This window comes from Neurospora tetraspora, assembly GCF_033439725.1.
Source record: "Neurospora tetraspora strain CBS 560.94 chromosome Unknown B0H65scaffold_2, whole genome shotgun sequence".
Lineage (NCBI taxonomy): Eukaryota > Fungi > Ascomycota > Sordariomycetes > Sordariales > Sordariaceae > Neurospora > Neurospora tetraspora.
In genome coordinates this window covers 4,880,970-4,902,519 of record NW_026944384.1, presented here as the reverse complement: position 1 = coordinate 4,902,519, position 21,550 = coordinate 4,880,970, and the positions used below count along the sequence as shown (strand labels likewise).

At 53.4% G+C, this 21,550-nt stretch overlaps 7 protein-coding genes across 7 annotated transcripts; 4 read left to right on the top strand and 3 right to left on the bottom strand.

Moving 5' to 3' along the window:
• The first annotated feature begins 863 nt into the window (after window positions 1-863).
• Window positions 864-2,849, top strand: B0H65DRAFT_127693 (putative nuclear protein SNF4). Its single transcript, XM_062820764.1, has 4 exons — window positions 864-1,387; window positions 1,636-1,759; window positions 1,814-1,963; window positions 2,035-2,849. The coding sequence occupies exons 1-4, from the start codon at window positions 1,121-1,123 to the stop codon at window positions 2,697-2,699; spliced, it is 1,206 nt and encodes a 401-aa protein (XP_062684917.1). The 5' UTR covers window positions 864-1,120; the 3' UTR covers window positions 2,700-2,849.
• Window positions 2,850-3,697: 848 nt separating this feature from the next.
• On the top strand, window positions 3,698-8,420 carry B0H65DRAFT_422051 (uncharacterized protein; the record flags this gene model as incomplete). The annotated part of the gene is made up of 5 exons (XM_062824376.1): window positions 3,698-3,777; window positions 3,836-3,883; window positions 3,967-4,256; window positions 4,309-5,220; window positions 5,278-8,420. 5 exons carry the CDS (start codon window positions 3,698-3,700, stop codon window positions 8,418-8,420), a joined length of 4,473 nt encoding a protein of 1,490 aa, XP_062684916.1.
• Window positions 8,421-8,842: 422 nt separating this feature from the next.
• Window positions 8,843-10,563, bottom strand: B0H65DRAFT_127670 (phosphatidylethanolamine-binding protein). Its single transcript, XM_062820763.1, has 2 exons — window positions 9,824-10,563; window positions 8,843-9,730 (listed from the first exon to the last, which is right to left on the bottom strand). The coding sequence occupies exons 1-2, from the start codon at window positions 10,392-10,394 to the stop codon at window positions 8,946-8,948; spliced, it is 1,356 nt and encodes a 451-aa protein (XP_062684915.1). The 5' UTR covers window positions 10,395-10,563; the 3' UTR covers window positions 8,843-8,945.
• Window positions 10,564-11,070: 507 nt separating this feature from the next.
• B0H65DRAFT_458464 (60S ribosomal protein L4, mitochondrial precursor) lies at window positions 11,071-12,576 on the top strand. The gene is made up of 3 exons (XM_062826407.1): window positions 11,071-11,093; window positions 11,172-11,274; window positions 11,347-12,576. Exons 2-3 carry the CDS (start codon window positions 11,172-11,174, stop codon window positions 12,138-12,140), a joined length of 897 nt encoding a protein of 298 aa, XP_062684914.1. The 5' UTR covers window positions 11,071-11,093; the 3' UTR covers window positions 12,141-12,576.
• A 379-nt stretch (window positions 12,577-12,955) lies between these two features.
• On the bottom strand, window positions 12,956-14,145 carry B0H65DRAFT_458463 (uncharacterized protein). The gene has a single exon (XM_062826406.1). It carries the CDS (start codon window positions 13,707-13,709, stop codon window positions 13,269-13,271), a length of 441 nt encoding a protein of 146 aa, XP_062684913.1. The 5' UTR covers window positions 13,710-14,145; the 3' UTR covers window positions 12,956-13,268.
• A 921-nt stretch (window positions 14,146-15,066) lies between these two features.
• On the top strand, window positions 15,067-16,288 carry B0H65DRAFT_506998 (Rox3 mediator complex subunit-domain-containing protein; the record flags this gene model as incomplete). The annotated part of the gene is made up of 2 exons (XM_062828108.1): window positions 15,067-15,505; window positions 15,609-16,288. The coding sequence occupies 2 exons, from the start codon at window positions 15,067-15,069 to the stop codon at window positions 16,286-16,288; spliced, it is 1,119 nt and encodes a 372-aa protein (XP_062684912.1).
• A 1,940-nt stretch (window positions 16,289-18,228) lies between these two features.
• B0H65DRAFT_127231 (uncharacterized protein) lies at window positions 18,229-21,148 on the bottom strand. The gene has a single exon (XM_062820761.1). It carries the CDS (start codon window positions 20,699-20,701, stop codon window positions 18,455-18,457), a length of 2,247 nt encoding a protein of 748 aa, XP_062684911.1. The 5' UTR covers window positions 20,702-21,148; the 3' UTR covers window positions 18,229-18,454.
• Between the last annotated feature and the right edge of the window lie 402 nt (window positions 21,149-21,550).

Sequence of the window (21,550 nt, the reverse complement as noted above, 5' to 3'; positions counted from 1 at the left end):
TTGCTGACGATTTACACATTTACCTGTTCTCTCGAGTAGGAGCTTTGAAAGAAGGTCACGGTAGTTTCTGTTTCACCAAAGCGTATAGTATGATTTGAGTTGGAAGGTACCAAGGATAGAAAGGTTCAGAACAGGAAGGGCGTCAAAGTCTGTGTGTCCAAGTCGACTTCCTTCTACTTGTGCAATATCTCAACCTGTTCGAAAGACAGCCTGGAAATGTAAAATTTGTAAAGCGATGGCACTCGAAACTCACATTATACCTCTACGTATCAAGGTGAGGATCTTAGGCAACAAGGTACTTGTAAAAGCTTATCTACACGTGTTAGACAACCCTTGCCCGGGGTTCTTATCGCTGCCCAGCACCTGCACCAAAAGGAGGGGTCCGGCGTACAACCGGGGAACAGTGGACGCCCGATAAATGGAACCCTTTGGCGGCCCAGCGCAAGCAACAAGCATCCCCTCCTCCGTGACAGGCTCCATTGTTGCAGGTGTAGCGCTCTGCAAGTGGAGGGAGGGCTCGACTCCCTGACAACGCCGACTTCTGTCCAGGTTGTGAACCATTGCTCTATATCACCATCCCTTCCACTTTCGAGCATTCCGTCCATCACCGCCGAAATACCGTTGCCGCGGAATCGACATCTTGCCTCTGAACGGGTCGACCGACTAGACCGAAAGGACGGCGATCAAGTTAATAATTCCATCTCGGTCGATTGCGCCCAAGTCTTCTTCCACTTGCGAAGGCCGCCAGCTATTCCTAGGTCGCTTCAGCTTTCTTGCCCTTCTTTTTTTTCCGTCCCTCGGCTATCATCCAGACGACATCCCCTCCGTCTTCATCGTTTGAACTTCCCGGCCGGCAGCTACACACAACTTTAATTGACCTAAGACTTAAAAACCCAAGACCGCCCACGGAATCAGAACCAAGGGGACAGGAAAAGACAGTCAAAGGGCTGAAAGGAAGAGAGGGTATATCCAAGATATCAATACAGAGACAGAGTCCGAATTGAAAACTGTGGGTGGGCGGCGCTTCAATACTCCGTCAACGGAAACAAAGCCATAAGTACCGAGCAAGACAAAACTGCAACGGGGGTCCCTCCCCAATGTATGTTCCACGACCACGATAATGGACGACTCTCGTACTCCCCCTGACCAGGCGGCTTCTGGTACCGGCAGTGATGCCGCCAGTGCTTCTGCCCAGGCTTCCCAGCCTTCCACAACCTCAGCTGGGAACAGCAATCCCGATCCCAATCTCAATGGCCCGTTGCCGCTCCGACCTGGTCACGAGCTGCCTTTTGTTGCGCCATCATCCTACCTTCGTCCCAAACCAAGCAGTCGCACAATGTCAGATAAGACGTCAAATCCCCTGGACAAGGACCAAATGCAGGGTCTGGTGAGCATCCCATTTCCGAGACAGCACACCCAAACCCTTCCCTACCGTCAATCCATTCTTCCTTGACTTTGGCCCCAAACCGCCTCTGTCACTCTAGTTCGGTTGAATCCTTCCGGCTCGGATGGCCTCTATGCCGGATGCCGGCTTCCATGGCCCTAGTCCTTGCTTATGCTATGCTGTCAATGGAGACAGTTTTTCTGCAGCTTTTCTACACGGGGTTCTTGTTGACTGACCGTTGATGCAAACAGAGAGGGGTTCGCGAGTTCCTCAAGGTACGCACCAGCTACGATGTCCTGCCGCTCTCATTCCGTCTAGTCATACTCGACAATGATCTGCTTATCAGAAAGAGTCTGAATATTCTGATCCAAAACGGTATGATAACATTAACCAGGGTGGTAATATGTGATGCTGACTCTCCTTATCCAGGCATTGTTTCGGCGCCGCTCTGGGACTCGCGCAATGGAACCTTTGCTGGCTTGCTTACTAGCACCGACTACATCAATGTCATCCAGTATTACTGCCAGTTTCCCCACGAGATCGACGAAGTCGATCAATTCCGGCTGAGTAGCCTTCGAGGTGAGTGTCATCATCAGCGGCCATCAAGGTTCTCTCTTGCGGGGCGTCGGGCTGACAAGTAATGCATGTAGATATCGAAAGGGCCATTGGTGTCCCGCCGCTCGAGACCGTAGCCGTCCATCCCATGCGCCCATTGTACGAAGCCTGCCGACGAATGCTTAAGACGCGAGCTCGGAGAATTCCCTTGATCGACACGGACGACGAGACCGGCCGAGAGACTGTGGTCAGCGTTATCACACAATACCGCATCCTGAAGTTCATTGCTGTCAACAACGAGCAGCACACAATGTTGCTAAAGAAGCCCGTGAGGGAGATTGGCCTGGGAACCTACACCGACCTCGCTACGGCGACCATGAACAGCTCCGTTTTGGATGTCATTCATCTCATGGTCAAGTACAACATCTCGGCTGTACCAATTGTCGACAAGGACAACAGAGTTCTGAATCTCTTTGAAGCCGTCGACGTCATCCCTTGTATCAAAGGGGGTGCGTATGACGAGCTGACGGCGACCGTTGGTGACGCCTTGTCTCAGAGAGCTGAAGATTTTGGCGGAATCTATACGTGCAGCGAAGAGGACCGTCTGGACACGATATTTGAAACCATCCGAAAGTCACGAGTCCATAGGTTAATTGTTGTTGACGACGACAGCCGCCTCAAGGGCATCATCTCTCTCTCGGATATTCTCAAATACGTGTTGCTCTATGGAGAGGAAGAGGATGACCTACAGGAGTATTAAAAGGGAACACAAAGAATGGGCGGCACTTGTCATGGCCTAGCTAGGTTGGCTATAGGACGGTATGGTTTTTGGTTTGCATTGCATGGCGCTATTTTTGGACGGTATGTGGAATTAGTGGAATAGTAGGGTTGTATATCCTTTCCCCCTAATGGGCGTCATAGATGGGATCTTCTCTTTTCCCGGAACATGACAAGAGGAGGTGTTGTTATTGCTGATTAATGGCTTGCTGGCGGTCTTGACTTGAGATCTATACCTGCTCCTTACAGCACGGGATTGATGTGGCTACTTTGGTAGTGATAATTAGGTGGTGAGCATATATAGATATGGGTACCTACTTGAACGTTGAACTGACAACGAGGCAGGTTGTTTCAACGGTTGAAACAAGCGCAATGGCGTCAGCCTGTAGATTACTATTAGTGTAAGGCAACTCAGCGACGGTTGTGACTGCCACTTCTTTTCCTCTGACACTCGCTTGCTTCCACTTGGTCTCACATTTCCTCTGTTCACTCCACCTACCTCTTAAGGAGGGTACCAGTCTCTCCGGGAAGGAACAGGTTGGACACAAAGAGCGACATGTGAATACGGGAAGCAGCAGTTTACAACAAACGACACGATGCCTCAATCCATGCTTTGGGCTTTCTGGAGCGCTTTCACAAAACATCATCAGTTTTCAACCACTTTGGATATTTCGTCGTGCCATCGCCCCCCAGATACCTTCTTTTACTTCCTGTTCTTCTGACTCTGTATATCTTCCAAAAGAACCAAAGGCATGCAAAAATATCATTACGAAACCGACCGGGCATCGGTTGCATCGGTCGGTACTCCCTCGACCACCAAGAGCTTCTTGCCGAGACGCGTACCCAAGAAAGGGCAGACAGATGATATATCAAGTACATGGCGCGGTATCCCTCAATCCGCCACAGCAGGCCAACTTCCAGATCCTGTGGCATATAGGCGTGCGGACAGAAGCAGTGCGACATGGACATCATCCAGTGGCGATGTGGGAGGCTGCTCCGATGCAGACGAACTCCAAGATCGAGGAGACTTTGTCCGAGAGTACAACAGACTCGCTACCAAGGTTAGCTAATCCATATGGTTTGATCGTATGTCGACAACCCGCTGACTGGATGTTATAGCATGGGCTCCGTCTTCTTTCGCCCGACGACGATGATGGCCCCTCGTCGGTAAGTCGCCATTACGCCTTTATAACTCGGTGAACTATTGACCAACACAATAACCAGAGAGAAACATCACCAAGTCCGCACAGAAGAGGATGGTTTTCCCGCACATTCCGGCGCCAGCCGTCGGGTGCCAGCAATACCAGCTCAGCAAAGTCAGGACGGTCAGAAAGAAAGGCGAGCCACAGACGGAGCATCAGCGATCTAGCATTGCAGTTGGTACATTCAGCGAAGCGGGACGTTCTCAAAGACGAAGACTTGCGATCTCTCGTCCGTTTGTGTGGCAAGACCATGTTCTACTTGCCGTCCGAGTATGCGCCCAGCTCCTTGATACTCCCAACATGCCTTCGCGCAACCGCCCAATATCTTGTACAACACGGTGAGAGTTACATACTTCCAAACTGGCGAGGCAATCACTGATGGCTATACAGCTACGGAGACTCGTGGTGTCTTTAGAATCCCTGGCTCTGTTAGGGTGGTTAATGCCCTCTATGACTACTACTGCACCGAAGGAGATCCGGACGAGATATCCAGCACAACCCGCTGCCCAAGCCTCCCGGTCCACATCAAGGCTGGTGTTCACGACGTTGCTTCAGCATTCAAGCGTCTTCTCTCTGGACTTCCTGGCGGCATCCTCGGATCCCTCCCACTGTTTGACGCAATGGTCTCCATACATAGTCAGTTAGACGGGAATCCTGAGGCCACGAGAACCAAGCAAACGAAGCTCCGTGCCAGACTGATCGCGTTGGCAGTCGGCAGTGTTAGGTCTCAGTTACGTCGTGAGCTGATATGTGCAGTCTTCGGTCTCCTGTGCTTGATCGGACGCGTTGCCGAGACGGCACTCCGCGAGGATGAGTTTGGCAGACCACTTCCTACAGCAGACTTGATGGGCTACAATGCTTTAGGTATCGTCTTTGGGCCTCTCTTGGTCGGGGATCTTCTCAACTCCTACTCAATGCGAAGCTCTAGTGTCCACCTTATACTCTCCCCAGTGAGTCCACCGCCCAACTGCAAGTGGGAAAAGAGGAAGTGCAAGGCACCAGAGGAGGCCATCGCCCATTGCTTCCCAAACATGGACAAAGTCCATGTTGCCAACAGCATCGCTGAGATGCTTATAACGCATTGGCGGGAGGTTGTCAAGCAAATGAAGAGCCTCGATGTGTTGAGGGTAGTTGGGTCGGGCATCACCGATCATTGTACTTCACGGAAGGGATCACTGCGTGCTTCCGTCTCGGAGCCGTTTGTTTTACGGAAGCCTCCTGAATGGCAACAGAATGGTCCGCAGACAGTCCCTTTTCGAGTATCGGAATCCCCTTTTCCTCCAAGCCCGACGCCCGAAACTCGTATGTCCACCCTCATACAAATGTCGTTAGTGTCTTGCTGACCTGACAATGAACCAGGTGGACGAGGACCTAGCGGGGGACTACGAGCAGATAGACCTCGACCTACACTTATCATACCCCGACAGCGTCCAAGATCCTCGCGGTCACTGTCTCGGGGCCGACTGAACACACCGGGACCTGTGGGGTTACTGTCTCCTACCGAGGAAGAGCCTTCCGGAAGTGGTGCGTCTCTCTCGAAGAGACAATCAAAGGGATCGATTACGTTTGCCGATGAAACACCATCTCGTCAATACCGTGAGGGGCAACAATTCGGCTCTGAGTATTTCGAAAGGAGACAGGCAGGGTCCCCGACTAAATCACGAACCGTCATACCAGACTCACAAACGCCCCGGACCATTAAACGTAGGGACAGCCTGATCAAAAGCTTTACAGAAGGGCACGATGTTCCCTTGGCCAGCTTCCGCGACAGAAAGGGAAACAAGAGTCAAGGAGATGCGCCAGTGTCGGTCTTTGATACGCTGATGACCAAAATCCCAACCCCGAGGGACCGCATCTCTGTAGCAGAGGACTCAGAGCCAACTCCGAGGCCATCTGTGAGAGCTCCATCACAGGATCGCATGTCCACAGGCAGTGGTCGAACAGATGAGAATGGAACGCTTCTAGGTGGAAAGGCCAAGGTTAAGAGCTCCGGATACAGGCTTTCAAGATTTCCAGGTTGGAGATGGAGAGAACGATCTAACAAATCCACGGACCCGGTTGAATTAGCTGCAGAACCTCCCAGTCCCGTCATAGCCTCATCAGGACGCTCTTCTCGCCAAAAGGGTCGAAGAAGACTGTCATTTCACTTGAGGAAATCGGCAACAGCAGCCTCCGCAGAGGAACGGGCAGGGCAACCAGTCGGTGATTCCTCTCAAATGCCAACGGAATATGCAGCCGGTCCCGAGGAGACTCCAAAACCGAGTGTCAAAACTCACCATTATGCTGGCGGCCCGTTGAGTCATTTTGCAACATTAAGCCGGGCTACGGGCCGCATAGCTCGAGCAGACCGCAGTCAAGAAGCTCCCGGTAAACCAACAACGGCACACGATCAATCGCATGCAAAATCACGGGCAAGGTCGTTAGCTTCGAAGATACCTCGTGCACGGAAATCCGATCGGCGACAGACTCAGAGGTCGAGCCGGGAGTCTGTACGTCGCAGTACTATTCCCAGCAAGAGCCCTTCCGAACACACTCTTGCTTCTATTCCTCCTGAAGTAAAGCACGAAGAAGATCGGATCAATACTCACGAGGAGAAGCAAGTGCCAGAGTCCCGGCCATCGACTGTCTTGAAACATGACCGCATGACTGATCACGCACCGTCCGCCACGTCCTTTGATGGAGATCCCCGACCACCAACAACCCCCGCAAGACCGACATCTTACTACAGCAAGTCTTTCACTGGGAGTGCGGCGAGGACAATGGCTGCCATGTTTGAGTCTGCTGCTGCGAAGGACAAAGACCTGAAGAGGCCTGAATTTCTCCCCATGCCAATGAAAATGACTGGTAATGTGCTCTCGCATTATACTGTTAATCCGCCATCACCACGGAAATCGCTGTCGTCGCCATTTGAAACACCTGAAAAAGGTACTGGTGGCGTTCGTACGGACGGGCGCAGAGAACACCAAGAATATGAAGGCAGCCCAAAAAAGAGTTCTGGACGAGGAAGCCATGATGGGGCAGACGGTGAGGACGATAGAATAACGAGTCTAAGTGGGACTATGGGAGGGAGCTCAAGGTCCTCTAATGAGCGGGTAAACAAGCAACAGAGCCACGAGACACCTAGAGACTCTACTGGGAAAGCTGATGAGGACCGCGTATTCATGCAGGAGAGAGATATTCAGTTGTCCCGATCAACGACCAATGCTGACGACAACAAAAACAAAAACTTGTTCGGCGATGAAGCTCAATACGTGCCCTTACCACAATCACCTATTGTACCCAGGCCTTCCAGTGCGCCAGCTGGAGCTCCAGATGCCAACAAGAGCTCAGGGGCTTCGATGGAAGTCAGCACTCGCAGCCAGTTTCTTCAAAGCGCCCTTAGCCAAAGTCCAAGGCTTCTTTCCCAACCGAACTCAGCCACGAACACAGCCATCGCTAGCGATATCTTGATTTTTCAAGCACAGATCCGCCGCTTGCAGAGACAACTCGACATCAAGACGGAAGAAAACGATCATCTCCGCCGCAAATTAGCAAGCTTCGGTGCAGGACAATGTAGTCTCCCGAAAGAAGTAAGCGTACGGCGAAGCACAAGCATCAAGTTGAGCGAGCACCTGCGGCAGACGGAACGCGAGTGTAAAGCGTGGCGGGAAAGAGCAGAGGCGGCGGAGATGAGGGTGTCAATTCTGGAGCGATTACTGAGGAGTAAGATGGACGGCAAGTCTTTCAATGAGGGAGAACATGGAAGTGAGAAAACTACTACAGATTCGAAATCCAAATCGCCCACCACTTCTCAGCACACTTTTGCGGCTGAAGCTTATCGAAGCAGTGGAACTGTTCGGGATCGACTTCGAAGGCTGTGTGGTGCGCTGGACGGTTGCTCTGAGAGTGAGTCTCATGAAGGATTGGAGGAGGCAGAAGAAGAAGAAGGTACCGTGAGATGTTCTAGTATACCTGTATGGAGTGACGGAGAGGATGAAGGCCATGGGCCGTCGAGTTATGAAACAGAACAGAACGAGGACAAACGGTGCGTGTTGCAGGAGAAAGAGGCGAACATTCAGCAAAATCTTACGGCGGAGGAAGACGGCAGCGATGACGGGGAGCAAATTTTATACTTAGACGTATCAGTCGGGAAGGTACGTGGGAGACATCCTCAAGAGACAGATGAAGAGGTAGAGGATCGATTATCTGCGATAATGGGAAGTGATGGGCATCATGATTATAAATGGGTCGAAGAGGAGGATGCTGACGAGTTGGACGATCACAGAACAACACTGGAGAGAAGACTGGCTCGGTGCTACAATATCAAAGTTCGCGGATGGGAGACATGCAAATATTGCGAGGAGGAGGTGGCGTGGGATGAGGAGGAGGAGGAGACGATGGTACTCATGCATAAAATGATGGAGGGTGATGAGGATGGGGAGGAAGACGAGGAAGTCAAGAAAGGGTATGACAAGAATCGACATGTGGATGTAACGGAGCACGCAGAGATGCGAATTGAGTAGTGTACGTCGAGATAGAGACAGGAAGGCTATGGGGGGTATGCTGTTAGGAGCTTATGTCGGTTGTATTGTTTACTGATTTCCCGTTTTGGACGAATGGTGAAAGGGGGCTCAATGGTAGGAAAGCTAAGAATACCTTAGGATAAGTGTACCAGGCCACGATACAGGTTATCATTGAGATAGGCAAACGTTTAGTTGCTCTATAGGTTTATAGTCAGCATAAATTGGATTGCATGATGCTTTACTTGCCCGCAGGTATTGACGTTCATGGCTTGTATTTGTACATTGATTAGGCGTTTTCCGCGCCCTTTTGATCTACTCATGTCTGATATAACTATAGTACAATACAAGGCAGCTTCACCCACCGGCAAAGTCCATCCCACTGCCACGCCACGAGTCGTCGTCGCCGCCGTCGTAACGTGACGAATGCCGCTCTCCACAACAACAGCATCAACAAGAGGACGACGCTGCTGACCACAACGCTCGCACCTGCACCTACTACAACCCCCATACTCAAACGCTCGCTTTTTACGCGATGCGCTTGACGTACTTCCACAAGCTCTTGTACTTGGGCTTCTGCCTCTTGGCTTCCCAACCCCTGGCCTTGCGGGGCGGCTTGAGCGAGGCAAACTTCTGGCGCTTGAACTCGACCTCGGCACCGGGGATGCCGTGCCTCTCCATGACCTCGGCCGTGCCCTCGTCCCACTCGGAACGGAACAGGTTGAAGCCGACGGGCTCGAGGTCGAACTTTTCGCGGAAGCCCTTGAGCGAGAAGTTCTCGCGGTTCTCCAGGTGTTTTCTCAGGGCCTCACCGTCGATCTTGGCGCCGGGCTTCTGCTCCAGCACGAAGACGTTGAGGCGGTGATAAGGCGAACCCTTCTGCGCAAAGGGAGGAAGCCAGGGCTTGCCGACGTCGCCCTCGACGCGGTCGCCGACGCTGCGCAGGGAGAGGACCGTCTTCGACGGGTCCCATGGGATGTTGGCCGCCAGGAAGTGGCAGCGGCGCTTGAAGTTGTCGTGCGTGACGTCGGGGACGTCCGAGTCGATGACCACGACAGTCAGGAGGCGCTCGCCCTTGTCGAAGACTTGCATGCGCAGTGTGGGGGCGACCTCGGTCACGCGCGAATCGAGGATGGCTCCCGGGGAAACTTGGTAGCCACGGAAGGAAAGCTTGACGTCCATGGTCGGGTCGAAGGCGGGAAGCAGGTCGGGGACGACGTGGAACTGAGAGATACGCTGCGCGATGATCTTGTAGTCCATGGAACGCCAGCGGCGCTCGGCGAGGACACGGTAGACGGGCTTGGTCATGTCACCTGTTTGAGTAGAGGAATATGTTAGTTAACTGGGACATGCGAAAGGAGGGTGTAGTGTAGTGTAGGGAAAGTTATGAAAAGGAAAACACGAACCCCTGCCATCCTCGAAGCGCCTCTTCACCTCGGGGTCGTTGATGTCGGCCAGGATCTTGAGCTCCTCAATGTAGTTCCTCAAGCTCTTGATCCGTGTCTGCTTGGCGGCTTCGCCGCCCTCGAACTCGCTGGCATCCCGCGCCTCGATCAGCTTGATCTTCTCCGTCTCCTTGACAATCTGGGCGATCTTGGCCGCGCGGTCCTGCTGCAAGATCTTGCGCGCCTCCTGGAAGGCCTGGTACGGCAGCTGCTCGAAGGGGAGGTTGCCGGTGGTGGCCAGGGCGGCCCTTCTCCTTCGCGACCCAAGCTCTGGACCTCCGACTACTGTGTCTGCTACTGCCGCCTTAGCCTCGGTGGCCGAAGGAGGAGGGGGTGGTGGTGTTGTGGTGGTGGTGGAATCGGCAGAAGGGGTGGTGGTGGTGGTGGTGCCCTCGTCTTTGCGCATCGGGGTCGAGGAAAAGGGTCGGACGGCGGCGACGGCGACGGACCGGGTCGAACATGTCGCAGCGCCGGGGCCGGCTTGCCGGAGACAGCGGACGAGTGGCCGCGCGACCTGCTGACACGTCGACATGGCGGGTGGGAATGTGTGTGCAGGCGGGCCGGAGGGGGGGATATTCGGAGGAACTCAAGGTTTCGTCGACGGGGAAGACGGGGTCGAGGACGGGACGGGGACGGAGGGTTCGTGGTCCTTCAATTGCTGCAGCCCACTCGGACTCGGACCAGACAGACTCGACTGCGGCCAAAATTTCGTGGACCCCGGGCCGGCAGCACAGTGCGGTGATTGGAGGTACTTGTGGGGGTTGCTAGCTGGAGTGTCCCGCGAGAAAGCTCGCAGGAACGTGTACCACAGCACTGCTGCGCACTGTCCGTGCACGTTGCACTCCAGATCTTTTTTCTCCAGACTCCCCTCGTCGGCCGAATCGATGCGACTTGACTGGGAGGACCGGCGCCCGCGACGACCATCGTATATCCCGTCAGAGCCCCGTCTCGGTCCCGTTCCGTTATCCCTCCCTCGCCCCGAAGCGCGCTCCACGTTTCCGTCCGCACAGTCCGTCCGCACAGGCCCGTGGTTGCTGGTCTCACTCTCTCTTTTCCTCCCGCGAACAACTGCCCCGAGCACCACCCCGACCCGCAACCCGAGTTGCATTAACTTGTAACTCCCGTCGCCTTGCCATATCACAACGCCGCCATGGCCGGCAAGGGTCTCAAGAGCCTCAATGAGGCCATGAAGGCGCTGAGCATTGCTTCGCAGCCATGCAGGGCACTGCCGGTTCGTCTTCTACCTCCGCCGTCTTGCTACTTACCCGCCGACGACTTTCGCTCACCAGTACAAATCATGTCCCACTAGATGCGCCAATCCTCTATTCTTTCCTCCAGACGGTCGATGGCCTCCGTAACCACCCCTCCCGCCGCCAACATCACAAGATCGGTCTCGGAACCATGGCAACCCAGTATGAGCACCAACACGACTGCCAACCTCGACAACATCGCCCGCGCTGGAAAGGTGCTAACCCCGAATTCAGTCGCCAACGTTCCTGTTACCGTCTATTCCTTCCCCGAACTCGAGCCGCGCTCCCTCGAATCCTACTCAGCCCGTCACCTCCACCTCCCGCTGCGTCGCGATATCCTCCATTTGGCCGTCATCTACGAGGGTGACTCGACACGACGGGGTATGGCGTCCACCAAGACACGCTACGAAGTTCATGGTTCGCACAGAAAGATGAGTCCCCAGAAGGGTACTGGTAACGCCCGCCGTGGTACCCGCCAGTCACCTCTGATGAAGGGTGGTGGAAAGACCTTCGGCCCCAAGCCCCGCGACTTCAGCACGAAGCTTAACAAGAAGGTCTACGATCTGGCCTGGCGCACCGCGCTGTCCTACCGCTACAAGCGCGGCGAGCTCATCGTCACCGAGGACGGCCTCGACCTCCCCCTCCCCAACGACTTCCTCTGGCTTGCCGGCGGCGGTAAGCTCAGCCGCGAGCTTGAGGACGGCTACGTACGCAAGTGGGTTCACGAGTTCATGACCAGCTTGAACTGGGGCAAGGAGGCTGGCCGGACGACCTTCATCACGGGCGACAAGCGCCCCAACCTCTACACCGGATTCGAGTTGGCCGGCGCCGAGGGCCGCGCTTTGGAGTTATGGGATGTCGATGTCAAGGACCTCTTGGAGACGGGCAGGATAGTGATTGAGCGTAGCGCGCTCAAGGAGATGATTAAGGACCACCAGAGTGACCTTGTCACCCGTGTCGCAGTCCAGGGGCTCCGCCAAAAGGGACCCAAGCTTGGTGAGGTGCTCGTCAGGGCGCCGAGAAACTAGACAGAGAAGAAAAAGCGAATGCGTGTGTGCAACCACCGGCAACACTCTTGTACCATATGAATCGCGCGAGGAGGGCGGACTGAAGAAGACGGTTCGGCCAGCACGATCAGTGTAATATCCATGTTCCCTTGTATGATGTACCTATGTTATTTGAAAGCAATTGGCGTGCCTTTCTCTCTGGATTTGCTGATAGATGGCCCCAGTTGTCACTGCAACTATCAAGGGCGTTGTGATCCGTTGACATTTAGGCGTCAAAAGAATTGAGAATGTGCAATAGCAACGGGGTCGAGTAATGGTCTGTGACTGTGACAGTTAATGCGCAACTGCCTGATTGCTTGCAGTGAAGTGGCAGTGTTCCATTCACCAAGCAATGCCTGGGCAATGGGCAGTCATCGCCAGCGTGACGTGACGCCTTCACCAACACAAAGGAGAGACGAGACGGAAGTTGCAGCCAACAGCCAACTGCCTGAACAGCTTGGCAGTCCCGCCTCAGCCCGCTGCCGGCCCGCCATGAAATTCCTCCCGGAATTTGCACTGGTGCACGGACCATGGTTGAGGGCCTCCCCGCGCCTATTTAACCAAGCCAATCCTTCCCAGAATCTTCAACTTTTCCTTCTCCTTCTTTTTTTTCTCCATCCAAGTGCAGGGGTTTAACGCGTATCAGTGAGGATTCGTCCGAGATCGTGTTTTTGCTAGTTGAAAACTACATACCTGACCGCTCTCAGTTGGCTTCGGCTGGCTGGGGAATTTTTGGCAACCTACAATCCTTTCTCGGACTGGAGATTTTCTTCTCTTTTTCATCTTTCATTGCCTACGGTTCCCTTGTTGGGGCCGTGGTGAGGAAGGAAATTATGGATGCATGGCGTCGCGAGTTGGTTCTGCTTGATTTCCAAGTGAGGGCTGAGGAGTGAAGATTTGACGACCCGTTGTCCACGCGACATGCGTCGACAGCGCGGGGTTAGTTTGGGATCGTGATGCGGTCTCGCGGGCAGAGATGGTGGTGTGAAAGTGATGTTCGCATTGCCTTGGTTTTGTTTGACGGTCATCTGAGTGGACGCGGTCTGTCTCGAACGGGAAAACCTCACTTTGCAGGCCTTGGTCCAGGTGTGTCCGAAAAGCTGAATCTGTCTACGCGTCCTTGAATTCAGCCGCCAGTTGCAAATTGTCGTGATATTGCCGTTGCCAAAGTTGCGCTGTGTTATATGGAATTGCCATTACCGACTTGGCGAGAAACGTGCACACATCTTGCATTCGTGTATCCAGAGATCCCTCCAGCTCGCTTGCCTCACCCGCTCGCCAAACGACAAGGGTCGATCTTGTAACTGTCGACAAAGCCTGAGTTATTTCATTGCCTCCGACATCACCATTTATGACATGACGTCGAAGGGTCCAAATGTCGTTCAAGCTTGGAGCGACGATCTTGCCCATCGACATGCGACAACCGACTTCACTGCAACGAAACGAGGCGTGGCCGGGGCTGTCCGGTCCGGTCCTCGCTCCCCACCCCGGACCCTGGCACCACCAGGCTACCGTACACGATATGGCACGTCGAGTCAACAATGGCAGCATGGAGGATGAGTTGCGAATGTTAATATTTCTTCACGTAGTTTCAGGATCCTAAACGGTGCCCCATTGTTGTCCAATCCTGTCGTCGATTGTTCCTTGTTTGCGCATACTGTAATCAAAGATATTGGCAGTTTACTGGTCTCAGAGCTCTCTCGCTTCAATGCAAAACAGATTCCCCTGGCATTCTCAGAGGGACGAACCAATGTCAAGGGATGATGGCTGCTGGATACCTAAGAGACCGATACCTCTCTGACACCCGTTCCAGATCGCAAGATCGAAAGCTACGGCGCGGTCATAAAGAGGCACACGAGGTCAGCATGTCTTGCAGAGTTGAGCTCCTGTCCGCCGGGCCGTAAGCATCAGGAGCGGAGATACAATGTGATCCATATGGGTGGGAGAATCGAGAAAGGAAGTGGGAATGCCGATTGGCCGGCGCGACGATTTCCAGATGCCAAGACCAGAAAGAGTTTTTGCTCCACTCAGCTGTCCAGACACGCAGTCAGACTGGTCAGCTTCGGTCACTGGCCGTGTCAGGTTACGGATGGCTACTGTAAAATTGTATGATACGCCGGCCGCGTGACACAGTGCACCGCTGAAAACTGGAGGTGCGTCGCGCTGCTGGCTGGCGAATGGCCCGTCTTTGGCTGAAAGGCCAGGGCCGTCCAACTCTGCCTTCCACTCCCGCTCCAAATCCAAGGCGGGCGCCCTGTCTTGTTCACTCCAGCATCATCAACCGAACAACCAAAACCCACCACCACCGACCGACAATCAAACCTGTCGCCTAACCCATCCAGCATCGCCGAGCGCCGCCACGAGGCCCGCGATCACCGAAACGCCATTCGGGTCGATTCGTTTTCGACTTTGATTTCGATTTTTTCCCCGGGTTATCTGTCGACCGCCATCTGGATTGATTGAGTTGGAACTGCAGTTGGGGGAGTTGCACGCGGGCGGAGAGCGAAAGCTTCTGCGACAGTCGCCGGTTTACGCTCGCGACTCGACACGGCGAAAACACTCTTCCCCCTTCGACGAGCGCCCGCTTTCTGGCCCCCTCTCGGACACCGCTGTCTGGTCACCATCGGGCTTCGTCGGCCGATTATCAGCATCGCGTCACATCCGCTTCAGCGTCGGAGCGTGACACCACCACCTGCTGTTAGGGAGCGGTGAAATCTCGTTGTTGTTTGTCTGGAAAGAACCGACGCAGGCATCTCTTTGTTGTCGCCGGACCGCCACTTTTCTGCAGCGGACAAGACAGACAATCGCTTTCGCGCCAAGGATCCTGGTCGTTTATCCATCGTTGTCGGTCCCGTCGCCTCACTCAACGTCTTCAACGACTCCACCAATTTGCCATCATTGAAAAATGATGTCTTTTCACCCCCAGACCCCGCAAAGCCCCTCGCATTTCTCGCCCAGTTCGAGTGATCAATCCACGAGCATGTCAGGCTCCATGATTTCCACCACGACGACCTTGCCGACCCCAGCCCACAGCGTAAACGGAAGCTCCCTCGCCAACGACATGTCGTTCACAGACATTGTCATGGGAGAGAACTCCCCTCAGAAGCGCAAGCGCACAGCCGACGATGTAGGCGATCGAGAGCAGAAGAAAGTCCACATCGAGGACCGCAAACTTGGTATTGACGACCTCCATTTGGACGTTGGTGAAAAATACCTCCTTTGCAGATCTCGTAAGGCTCCCTTCACCTGCACCCAAAAGCAGCAGCAGCAGCGGCAGTGGCATATGCGAGAGAAGCGATCCCGCTCGCTGTGGCTCATGCTGCCGCAGCGACGGGCATTATCTCTTGGTCTGCTTTCCTGCCCACACCCCGTGCCAGTCGCTGGGTGACCGATTATCGGTATTGTTTGTTGCACATTGAGAAGAGTCTTCGTTAACATTGACAATTGCAGAGCATCAACCGCCTCGTCCTCATCTGTCCGAAGACCTTTTCGAGATGTATGGTTTGGCGGATCTTGCTGCTGAGTACGCGCGCATCAAGGACGGCCAGAAGAATGCGCTCCGCAAGACGTACAAGGGCCACATCAAGAAGCTGGGAGTGCAAGGTCACTTTGACTCGGTGAAGACGGATGAAAAGGACCCTGAGAGGTTAGAGTTCCTCATGGGCTGTCCCCAAGAGGAGTGGAATGCGCACTTTGTTAGAGGCAAGGAGATCACCAAGGGATTCTCGTCAGACATGAAGAGCAAGATCTCGAGGGCTGTTACTATGAGCAGGGGGACCGTCCCTTCCACCCTTTGGAACAACTCGGTTCTTGGGGATATCGCAGCGAGCTCGATGAAGGCGCATCTTAATCAGCTGCCATCGGCAAGACCCACGGCGCCGAACACCCCTTTGGCTTACGGGGGCCCAGCCATGCAGCGTGTGAAGCCGCAGACCCCCGGTTTCCAGGACAACCGGCCCAGGCGCAACATCAAGAAGCGAGGCTACGGCGATTCCAGCTTTGAGGGCTACGGCGAAGGGTTCGAGGACGATGGCGGGCTGGAAACGGGATATTCCACCGGCGAGGGTCACATGGCCTCTGGCCTCAAGCGTCGCAAAAAGGTGCTTATTGGAAGCAACGTCCCCGGTTGAGAGATTGGGGCACCCTTTGCTGACATCATACAGGCTCAGCCCGGTACTCAGTCGTATGCGCAAGTCCGGCAGCAGTCGAGCTATGGCCATCATGGTGTGTCCGGGATATGACGTCCTGCACGCGGCAGAAAGAGGAACGAGTACGCCGAGCCGCCGCCCTTACGGCAGATACCAACTGTTTTATCGTCGAGAGCCTGCGAGACGTTTACGAAAAGCCATACGAGCATAATGCCGCCATGCATTCCTTCGAACGGCTTAAACGACCCGCCTGATCAGTGTTCAGGGTGATACTTGGGTGACCGGATGTTTGTGGGACAAAACCGGTACGGAAGACAGGTCAGATCTTTTTGAGGCTCGCACCTATGGCGAAAGTCTGGGATAAAGGCACAACGGGCGGTACTCGGGAGGTTGGCTCGGGGAGTGGTGCGAGTCATCCTCATTGGCACACACACAGCAGTTACTGGCGGTGTTAACTTCACCAAAAGTGCTGTTGTCTGTTGCTTCCATCTGCAGAACAAGATACGTTTGCGGCTTTTGCTTTTTTTGCTTTTCAACTTGTTTTTTTTTCTCCAAAACACATAACACGACATATACCAGCATGGCGTTCAGGGGGGGTCTGCTTTTTTTCATAACACGTTTATTCGATCGAGGTTTCACGTACGACTTGGTTTTCGGCTGGTTTTTTCTATCACAAGAATGCAAAAATGGGGTCCACATACCCCTCTACATCGTCTGATTATTTGCATACTGCTCGGTTTTTTTCTCATCTCTCCTCAGAAAAAAAAGTGGTAGCCCTTGCGAGGGAGGAATCGAGGAATCGAGGAAGAGAGAAAGGAAGAGAAGAGAAGAAAGGGAAGGGAATGATATGGATCTCTCTATTGGTCCTTTTTGATGAAAGGGGGAAAGCGAAGGTTGATACCATGCAGAATGGGAAGAGGGAATGCGCGCTCCCGCGACGCGGAACTATGGTGTCATTTAGTTAGGGGACAGGAGGAGGGGATCAGGTGTGTAGCAAAGCCCAAGCTGGCTGGCAAGGCCTTGCGGAGATGGTTCATTGATGATCACGGTTTCTAGACCCGATCATAGTTGCCTCGCGCATAAACACCCTACTAGCTAGTTGTCCCGAAGAAGAAGAAGAAAAAAAAGAGGATAAATGACTTTGCGCGACTTAATATCAGAGGAAGGGATTCAGATCAAAGAAAGAATAGGGAAGCAAGTTCTCCAAATGGCCTTGTGTTAATGGAAGTGGTTCGTTCGTCTTCAGTTATCATGACGTGGTTTTGCCTTTCTGCCTTTCTGCTTTTCTGCGGGTGTTCGTTCGTTGTTTTGTTTGTCGTTCTTCGAGTAGCGCAAAGTTTAGACAAAAGACTGAGCGCGTTTACTGGATGGGTGGGATGAAAGAAGATGGGATCTGAATGGATGGCGGATGACAGATGAAACAAGGGCATGTTTAATATAGGAGACAATGGAGTTGAATGGATTAGCTTTTTTTAGCTAGAACAAAGTCCATTCATGGCTTTTCAAATTGAAGTAGTGCGCCCCTAGACAATGTCTTTTGTGACCGAGTAAGCAGCAGCTGAGGTTGTTGGTTGATGCTGGTCGGGGGCGGCGGCAACTGGCTCGTTACTTAGTTGGAATCCTCGATGGATGGGCCCATCCCGTTCGTGTAGAACTGAAAATTAGAGATAGATGTATTTTTTTTCTTCTCCTCTTTGCCCTGTTTGACGACTCTGTTTGGTATTCGCTGGTGCTCGTCGGTGTATTTTAACCTGAATTCTTTTACTTCCCCAGTCCGGAAGAAAGTTCACGCTCAACTTCAATACTGAGGTCTCGGTAAAAGCATCAAACTCATCGACTTGTTATCTGTTTCATATTACCTGTAGCAGTAAAATGCGCAAAAAGCAGGCAGGCCAAGGCACTACCTATACGATGATGATGACCCTAAATGCCATATGTGTGCATGGACTATATAGTTTATTGCTTCGTGCCTCATTCAGTATCTCAGCTATCTTCTCTGTCTGTCTGCGTGTTTGTTTGTCATGGATCGTAACGAGCCTTATTTCCCCCATCCCCTCAGGTGTCTGTCTTTCGTGTCATATTCATCCCTCACTCACTACCCAGTACCCATCCTCCTCCCATCAACCTCACCACCGACGGACGACCTCATCAATCAAGATCAAGCCCCTCCATCCCTTCAAGTAACAACCTCTTGCTCGCATCATCCTGCACCCACCCCACGATCCTCGAGCTGACATCCCCCACCAGCTTATCATAGTGCGGCCCCGGGAAGAACAAGCCACAGTGGGCGCCGACCTCGTCCACCCCCTCCATGTAGATTTGGATCCAAGTTGGGTCCATGACGCCGTTGGATTTGGAGGGGAGCATGCAGAATTTGCGGAGTTTTTGTGGTTTCTTTTCCTTTTCCTTCTTTTCCTTTTCTTTTCCCTTCTCTTTCTTCTGCTTTTGCTTATCCTTGTTCTTGCCCGTTGTTGTTGCCTCCCCACCCCCATCGTCACCTTCAGGCCCTGGGGATCCGGACAGCGACCCCCCATCCAGACTCTGATTATGAGCCAAATGATGACTCTCCAACTCCCCAATCCTGCTCGCCGTCGACTCCGCTTTCAGTTTCTCTTCCTTCTTCTGCCTGCGCTCCCACTCCTTCTTCTCCTTCTTCTCCTGCTTCTCCGCGTCCTTTTGCAGCTTTTCCTGCTGTTTTTGAGTGTCCCGTTGGAGTTTCGCTACTTGCTTCTCGTGCTTCTCGACGATTTTCAGTCGCTCCTTCAGGATCTTGTCCCGGTTCTTGACTGCTGCTTCGTACTCCTTCCGGGCTTGTTTGGCGTCCTTTTCGGCTTGTTTGCGAGCTTCTTTGTCGGTGATGGAGCTGAGGTCTATAGCTGGGGGCGGCGAGGGGGTGTCGGGGATCGGGGGAAGGTCCGGTAGAGGGAGTGAGGAGGTTGTTGTGCTGGGCTCGATCATGCTTCCGTTTCCGCTTCCGCTTTTGCTTCCGATTTCGGTTCCGCTGATGTTACTGATGGAATGTTCAGCAGTCTTGTCAACTTCTTCGTGAGAGACGTATGCAGGGGACTTGTCCTCTTCCACATGCCCCTGGATGGGCTCGTCGTCTGGTTCGGGTACAGGTTCCAGCTCTGTGAGTTCCAACTCTTCTGAGCTCCGCGGAGTCGAGGTTTGAGATCTCGCGGTATCAAAAGATTCCCTCTCAGGGGCCGCCTTCTCAATCATTTTCGGCTTCGAAGAGCCCTCGGGAGCAACTTCTGAAGCAACCTTTGGAGCACTGTTCTTGCGAGCTTCCTTGTCCTTGAGTATCCCGGTAGAAACGGTGTAGTAGTTTACGAACCGTACTCTCGCCAGGTGCTCATTATTCGTTGGGGACTGTGTCAACTCATCCACATCTTCCAACCTCCTCAACCTGTTATACCTGGACTTCATGCCGGGGTAGTCGGCCAGACAGCCGCCAAACTCAAGGTGTGATATGATGTGGTTAGTAGCTGCCTCGACGAGGTTCTCTTGGCTGTGTTTTTGCGCAAAATGGGCTATGTTCTTCAACCAGCCTCGATCCACAAACGCCACATCGTTGAAGAATTTGGGGTTGAAGAAAGGATCAGGCGCTGAGGGAGAGGACATCGTTGATGGTGGTGTCAGCCTTGGTATAGGTGAAGTTGCCTCCGGAGGAGGATAGATCTCGGAGTAGATAGATGCATCTGGTGACAGCCCTGGCGACTGCTGGGCGACAAGTGTTTGAGACTCTTGCCCCGCGCTCGTGGCTCCTGGAGGACTCGGAGCTTTACGAAAGAGACTTGCAATTCCAGACACCACAATACCTGGATGGAGGCCTAGCAATGGAGCATCTAAAGACAGAGTTCCCAAGATCCGATGGCGAAAGGGAGAGTCGTCGTAAGCTGGAAGATCTTGAGGTTGACGTGGCAACAGAGCAACTTCAGCAGCCAGCAGGCCGCCCATAGAATGGCCGATCAGGACAACATCGGTGGTGGGCGACTCGTGTGGTAGAAGCCAGTTACTGAAGTTATCCCGGGCCACGGCAATGGACTTGTAAGTCTTGTAGCGGGGGTAGATCTTGGAGTGGATGACGTGTGTCTCGGCCAGGGCTTCTCGAAGGTAGTTGTGGACATGGGCGGGAAAGGAGCGAAAGGAAGAGTCGTTACCCATGAAACCATGAATGTAAATAACGAGCAGCGTCCTCCTTGGGTCCCTGTAACTGCCTGTCGGGGTGGACGGGGCCAAGGACTGTGTGGACGAGGTTCGAGGGTCAACCGGCCTGTTCCATTGCGAATATGGATAGTACGCTGGAGGGGGATCCGGATTGTCTAGGCCATGCCCTTGATCTGCCGTCCATTCCGAGGCATTCTGGTGGTGTTGTTTCTCTTTATCAACCATGGCGATGCTTGGCAGAGGTGATTGTAAATATAAGGAGGACGGCCGTGTTGATGGCCCCCCTGACTATGACGATGCTGCCCCTGTCAGCGATTGATCTTGTACATCAGCCACTGAAGACGGATTTGATACGAACTTGATTTAACAAAAACGATTGATTAAGTAGTGAACTTGAGAGTGTTCTGGGTTGGTTTCACGTGAGAGTTGACCATGTACGTCGGTCGTTCTGCATCTGTCCAGGTGGTTGGTCACTACGGATGTACCACTATAAGGTCCGGGTACAGCGGGCTAGGACGTTGGTTGAGGCGGTTAGTTGACGATCCCCGCTTACAGCTAAAGTGGAAAGGGGTACTCGTTTCGAGCCCTGACGAGTAGGCGAGACAATCATCGGCTGGCCGGAACTTGCACATTCCCGCAACTCAGCGAGGACAACAAGGCGATTACGTATCCCAGGTACTGTTGTTTATCGGTTAGGTTGACCTGAGCGTTTAATATCAAATTCGACGGGATTTCCGCGAGAGAAGATGCCACTGTTACGGTAGGTACATGGAATCCTTGAGTGTTTTCGGCTGAGGTGGTCAAGGTTTGCTATCAGCCTAGACCAGCACAATCAACATCTGATGTACACCTGTGGCACGTATCATCATGTTTGACAGCGAGCCGAGTGAGACTGCCCGGCCAAGGCTTGCCCAAGGCTAAGCCACAGAGGCAGAAGCAGAGGTCAAAACATCAGGCTGAAAGAAGGAGATGGGGCCTTGTATTTATCGTCGCTCTTTCCATTGTGTGCGGTGGCACAACACGAGGGTGTGACAGTTGCGACATTTGCGAGATGCCAGCGACTGCAACTGCCCA

Bases quoted from the DNA above. Each gene is read 5' to 3' on its own strand.
- B0H65DRAFT_127693 (XM_062820764.1), top strand. From the start codon at position 1,121: ATGGACGACTCTCGTACTCCCCCTGACCAGGCGGCTTCTGGTACCGGC. The intron at 1,388-1,635 runs GTGAGCATCCCA...TGATGCAAACAG, and splicing joins AGGACCAAATGCAGGGTCTG to AGAGGGGTTCGCGAGTTCCT. The intron at 1,964-2,034 runs GTGAGTGTCATC...TAATGCATGTAG, and splicing joins CCGGCTGAGTAGCCTTCGAG to ATATCGAAAGGGCCATTGGT.
- B0H65DRAFT_127670 (XM_062820763.1), bottom strand. From the start codon at position 10,394: ATGTCGACGTGTCAGCAGGTCGCGCGGCCACTCGTCCGCTGTCTCCGG. The intron at 9,731-9,823 runs GTTCGTGTTTTC...CTACTCAAACAG, and splicing joins GCGCTTCGAGGATGGCAGGG to GTGACATGACCAAGCCCGTC.
- B0H65DRAFT_458464 (XM_062826407.1), top strand. From the start codon at position 11,172: ATGCGCCAATCCTCTATTCTTTCCTCCAGACGGTCGATGGCCTCCGTA. The intron at 11,275-11,346 runs GTATGAGCACCA...CCCCGAATTCAG, and splicing joins CTCGGAACCATGGCAACCCA to TCGCCAACGTTCCTGTTACC.
- B0H65DRAFT_458463 (XM_062826406.1), bottom strand. From the start codon at position 13,709: ATGCTGCCATTGTTGACTCGACGTGCCATATCGTGTACGGTAGCCTGG.
- B0H65DRAFT_127231 (XM_062820761.1), bottom strand. From the start codon at position 20,701: ATGGTTGATAAAGAGAAACAACACCACCAGAATGCCTCGGAATGGACG.